The 6,189-nt window shown below is 30.6% G+C and overlaps 1 protein-coding gene across 1 annotated transcript in view; it reads right to left on the reverse strand.

Moving 5' to 3' along the window:
- Window positions 1-2,214: 2,214 nt before the first annotated feature.
- The window catches only part of LOC120771921 (enoyl-CoA hydratase, mitochondrial), a 5,006-nt gene continuing 1,031 nt past the window's right edge, over window positions 2,215-6,189 (reverse strand). Inside the window, exons 3-4 of the mRNA XM_040100211.1 lie at window positions 2,624-3,342; window positions 2,215-2,530 (exon numbers count right to left, since the gene is read on the reverse strand). Of these exons, the coding sequence (XP_039956145.1) occupies window positions 2,465-2,530; window positions 2,624-3,342 (785 nt within the window). The 3' untranslated portion in view covers window positions 2,215-2,464. The remainder of the gene's footprint in view (window positions 2,531-2,623; window positions 3,343-6,189) is intronic.

Genomic DNA, 6,189 nt, shown 5'->3' on the forward strand with positions numbered 1-6,189 from the left:
CACACCACCACCAAGTGTCAATTTAGTGTTGCGGTTGGTAGCGCTGATTTGCTGATAAAAATGTGTAAACACAACAAAAGGTATGAAGATATCAAAATAATAAAAAAAATGATTTAAACGAGTGCTTTGTGTAACGGTTAATTCAAATTGGCTAACCGGTAGTTACCCAATTGTGCAATAACAGGTGTTTTACTTTTTGGTGGGAATATGATTTTTTGGCAAATATAAACTGTTTTATTGTTACTGAACAAAAAATGTAATTATATTTGCGTAGGCGCCTAAAAGTATGCAACGAAAATGTTTAATATGAACACTAATCGTTTCAGTATAACGGTAATTTTGTTGCGAATGTATAAAAACGTATTTAACGTGGAAAATTTAAACTTTCTGAAACAAAAACTTGCATAAAAATGTTCTTAGCAAAAAATAAATTAATTTTCTGAAACAAAATTTTTAAAATAACTTATTAAATACACCCTGAAGTAATGCAAACGCGGTCCCAGGGTGGGCGACGGTTCCTTAGAGGGGGGGTTTTTAGTGACCTGCAAGTGGCACATACCGCTGCTGTGACGATAGTACCGACGATGCGGAAGGCATTTTCCACCCCCTCGCCCGCAAAACAAAAAAAAAATACTAACTTATATTAAAAATATAACAGTTTCTAAACTTTATAAAATTACTTATTCATCTATAAGCCACATTTTTGAAATTTATTGCCTAAAAGTATGCTGCGAAAAATTTTTATTTCTTTATTTGAACGATTTGGCGACAAATTTTTGTTTCATGTTGTCTTAAAAACAAATAGTTTATTATAATTTTAATTTTTTGAAACGAAATCTTTATTAAAAATGTATTTAGCGTAAAAATTTCAATTTTCTGAAACACAAATTTTAAAATAACATATTAAATACTAATTGATATTAAAAGCAAAACAGTTTCAATACTTTTTAAAATTAATTTTTCATCTATTAGCCACAGTTTTGAAATTTATTGCCTAAAAGTATGCAGCGAAAATTTTTTATTTCTTTATTTGAACGTTTTGGCGACAAATTTTCATCACCTGCCACCTTAAAAACATATACATATTTCATTATAAAATTACTTTTCCATCTATAAGCCACATTTTTGAACTTTACCGCCTAGAAGTATGCAACAAAAAATGTATTTTTATTTATTTGAACTTAAAAAAAATATATCTTATTATCATTTCTATTTGAAACAAAAAAAAAAATATATATTATTACTTATAATTATTGATTTATCGATTATGAAATTGCTTATTCAACAATTTTTAAGCTTTATCGCCTACAAGTATGCAATAAAAAATTTATATTTATTTATTTAAAACTGTAAGGGAGAACTAGTAGTCTATTTATTTCTTTAATACAAATATTTTATTATAATTTGAAAAATAAATATTTGATTAGAAACAAAAATACTTATAAAATCTATGAATTTTGAATGACTTATCGATTATGATATTACTTAATCAACGATTTTCAGCTTTATCGCCTAGAAGTATGCACAAAAAATTATATTTAATTACTTCAAACTTTTAGGGAGAATTTTTGTCTCTTGACTTCTTCAATAAAATTTTTTATTATAATTTTTTTTAGAAAATATATAATTTAGGATTTTTTTTACTTGTGATTATTAAAATTTCAATTTTGAAATTTCTTTTACACGAATATTCTACATTTTTAAGCTTTAACGCCTTTTTTTAATTTTTAGAGAGTACTTTAGTATCAATAATTGAAAACGAAAACCTTAATTCTGTGTTTGTGTAAAGGAAAAAAATTATGTCTATATAAAAAAAAATTACAAAAGTAAATAACGCTACTTTCAACTGTATAGAAGCTATAATACCCTTCACACTTATTATAGTACAAAAGGGCATAAAACAAGAATATATGTGCATATATATGTATATTAATTTTGATCGGTCAGTTTGGTTGACTGTTATATGCTTCAATGATCTTACTTCTGACAACATTCTTTCCTTAATTAAGCTAGTTGCCGCTTCTAATCAAAGCACAAGTGATCGATATCTAATTATTTTATATCGAATGTAAAAAACCACTTTTTCTGGGAATTACTGCAATTATTTTGCTGGACAGAGAGCTTTAAGAATAATTATTTCGTACTTTGCAACCTACAAGGTCATTTCGCAATTATAACTGCATAATAATCACTGAAATATTAAAGTATTGCAAATGTTTTAATTAAAAAGGTAATTTATTTTATATATAACAAGTTCATGATGTGTACTGTGTACTATATACTATGTATACGTTCTTTAACAAAATATATATTTTTCACTTTTGTTGCTGGAAATTACAGTATTTTTTCTTGCGCAAAAATATTTAAGTTAAAATACAAAAATAACATATAAATGCATAACTGGCATGAAGTTCCAGACATAAGGATCCATTATGAACCAAATGCTTTACTTTTTGCTTATAGTTTAAAGATTGCTGAATTTAGCTGGACGCTTCTCAACGAAAGCAGTCATGCCTTCCTTACGATCCTCCTGCAAAAATACGTTTAATAAGCGAGTTAGTACGATAAAAATAAAGTTTATAATTATTTGTAAAATTCAATTAATATTTAAGCATTTACTCACAGTTGCGAATGTGGCATGGAAGGTTCTGCGTTCGAACTTCAAACCTTCTTGTAGTGTAGTTTCGTACGCTGTATTTACAGCCTCTTTGCACAGCTGCACAATCAAGCCTGAGTGTGTGCCAATCTTCTCACCCAATTTGATAGCTTCGCTAACCAACTGATCGGCGGGCACTACTTTGCTCACCAAACCCATTTTTTCCGCCTCCACGGCAGATATCATGTTGCCAGTCAGACAGATTTCCATAGCCTTTGATTTACCAACAGCACGTGTCAAACGCTGAGTGCCACCAGCCCCGGGAATAGTGCCCAAAGCAATTTCTGGCTGAGCGAATTTCGCCTTTTCACCGGCATAAATGATGTCGCACATCATAGCCAACTCACAGCCACCACCCAACGCATAACCATTCACGGCGGCAATAATGGGTTTTTGGCAGCGTGCAACACGTGTCCAGTCATTCAGGAAGTTACCCATAATGCAATCGGCATAGGTGTTCGATTGCATTTCTTTAATATCAGCGCCAGCTGCAAATGCTTTCTCGCTACCAGTGATAACAATAGCGGCAACATTCGCGTCCCGTTCATATGTGTCGAGTGCTTGACTCAGTTCCGACATTAGACCATTGCACAGAGCATTAAGCGCTTTGGGGCGATTCAATGTGATAACGGCGACATTCTTCTTTTCACCAGTCACTTCGTGCTTGATGTACTCCAAGTTGGTGGCTGTAGAAAAGTACATTTGGCATTTGTTATTGAAATATATTTAGTTTTTTTTTAATTAATTGGTAAATAATATTATTCTTATTATACTTTTTGACACATTTCAAACAAATGTCATACATAACGATACTATTAATTGCTGTATGCTTAAATCGGCACAATTTCGATTTCTTTGACGCCGCGATCTGCGCGGTACCGTTGGAAAGAGGAAGTCTTCCTGATTAAAAATATATGGGGTTATAGGCAAACGCTTAATTTATGAGATATTCGACTTTAAAGTTCAAAAATTCCCAAAATTCGAACATTTCAACAAGCTATTTCACTACATTTAACACACTTTATGCAAATTTTTCACTTCAAAATCATTTATTTAAACTGTAAACATTTAAACAAATTCACAATTTACACTTTTTGCAGGTTTTATAAACAAGAAATCTATATTTTAAAAATTACTTTTTGCACTCGTAGTGAGCATCATTTATGTGTTAACAATTATGAGGAAATGTAGCGCTGCCTTATGATAATAAGCAAATATGAGCAATTCGCTGAAGTTTCTCCTTTTAGCTATAATACCTCTTTCTTTATTTAGCAATCTAAGTTCTAATAAAAACAAGTGTCTATAAATTATATTTCAAATTAAAATATATGATAATATAATTGGGGTACTCACAACGTGTCATAAGCATCGTAAAATCATAAATTTGTATACTAGTTTAAAAAATTTGTTGTTGTATAGCATACTAAAATAAGTTTACGCAAATACAACTCTGAACGCTATGTTTTCGGATGGTTATAACTTATAACTTAATGAGACTATGTGAAACTATTAAATATAATACATATATTGGGCTAATCGGAGTTTTTCGTGATAATGGTCGAAAATCTCTTTATTTTCTGACGATTTTGCATTCTCTCCGCAATTTGAACAACGACATAAAACATCAGCATCATTTTAGTTTAACCAAGTTTCTTTATATAAAAAGTTGTGCCGAGAATAAAATTCTACTTATTTCGAAGAAATTAACAACAAAAAGTGACCATGGCTGGAAACAAAAATTTAATTCTATTAAAACAATTAATTAGTAAAGACTACATGAATGAATTATCATAAAAATACATTTGTAACAAATTTTATGTCAACAAATCAAAAGTGAGCTTTATTATAAAGAAATTTAGGGACAGTTGATCTGTGAAAACTCACCTTCGTGGAAGACGACCCAAAGCTACAACACGACTTGATTATTCAAAAATACTTAATAGTTTCCAGATAAGTCGGCAGCGAGCGTGGTTAAAGCCTTAAATTTAAAAGTTACCAGCCGTACTGTACAAAGAAGAGCGTGAGCAGGTGGGCTAACAAGTTATAGGGCTAAAAAGCCTTTTATATCAAGAAAAAATCGGCTAAGACGATTACAATTTGTTCGGAAACACATCAACTGGTCAGTGAAACGATGGAAAACAATAAATTTCTCTGATGAATCAAAATTTCATTTGAAATATTCAGACGGAATAAGAAAAGATCGCCAACCAAAAAATAAGAAGTCAGATCCCCGATACTGCCAAGATACGGTTAAGCAAGGTGGGAGTGGCATTAAGGTAAAGGAAAGTTTTTCCGGGATTGGTGTTAAACCTCTTTATCGAATCAATGCCAATATGGATCGATTCAGATACAAGGATATCGGCCGAGTTTCAAAACGCCAACGACCCAAAGTACTTGTCGAAACCAGTGGTAAATCGGTTCGTAGCTCAAAATATTAATGTCCTAAATGGGCAAACCCAATCGCCGGATCTCAATTCTATTGGGAATCTTTGGTATATAACAAATATAATGATAGACAGAGAAGGAGTGAATGGAGATAAGAACGAATTGCTCGAAGCTGCAAAACAAGCCTGTTTAAACATACCACAAATAGTTAAATATTAACAATATTATAGCCTCCAAGCCAAATAGATGCAGTGAAGTAATAAAAAATGATGGTTATGCTATAAAATATTAAATAACAACCATAATTCCAATATGTTTTGTGGCACTGAATATTGAATATGTTTAATTTTTTCCCTATAAAATGGCATGGAGTCAAATAATTTTTACGGTTTTGTATGTTTTCATAAAATATATAGCTATTCTTCAAATCTGACTGATTTGTTTATATTTAAAATGATAATTGCGAGAATAGATGATAATGTAATTCGTAAGTATGAGTCCAATATGTTTTGTCCGACACTGTATATGTATATATGAAATAAAAACTACATGAATTGAAAGAAAAAAAAAATATTTACAAAAAATGTTTATTATAGTTTTTTGTTTGCTTCTTTTATTTTGAGAAGATTTTTTCTTCCGTGAATATATCGCATGAAAATAATAAAACTCACAAAAATATAAATTTTTTACGATTTTGTGGTATTCAGATATGCTTTGTAGCTATGCACTTGTAAATGAAGTGATTCGGTTTGGCTGTTCCGGAATTCGAATATTTTTGATACCTTGAAAGGCAGCAAAGCTCCGCGCTGCTTAACAAATGAACATTGATGGACATAAAAGCTTATATATTTATATATTATTATTTCTATTTTGAAGACAATTTCATAGCAAGACGTTTGTGAAGTCATCTCTATACTTCCGCGACGTATTGTGCAGTCTTCTATGAGATCAGCGAATTTAGATTCAGAAATTTTTATACACAAAAGTAGGATTAGAGTAGTTCACTTACTACTCTAATCCTACTTTTGTGTACACAAAATCAAAAAGGTTTTTATGCTGGCAGTCAAATTTAAGAACTTTAAAAGCTCTTAAGAACAAATATTGTTTTTGTTTTTATACATAAAAATATATTTATTCCTTTTAGTTTT

This window comes from Bactrocera tryoni, chromosome 3 (genome assembly GCF_016617805.1).
Source record: "Bactrocera tryoni isolate S06 chromosome 3, CSIRO_BtryS06_freeze2, whole genome shotgun sequence".
Lineage (NCBI taxonomy): Eukaryota > Metazoa > Arthropoda > Insecta > Diptera > Tephritidae > Bactrocera > Bactrocera tryoni.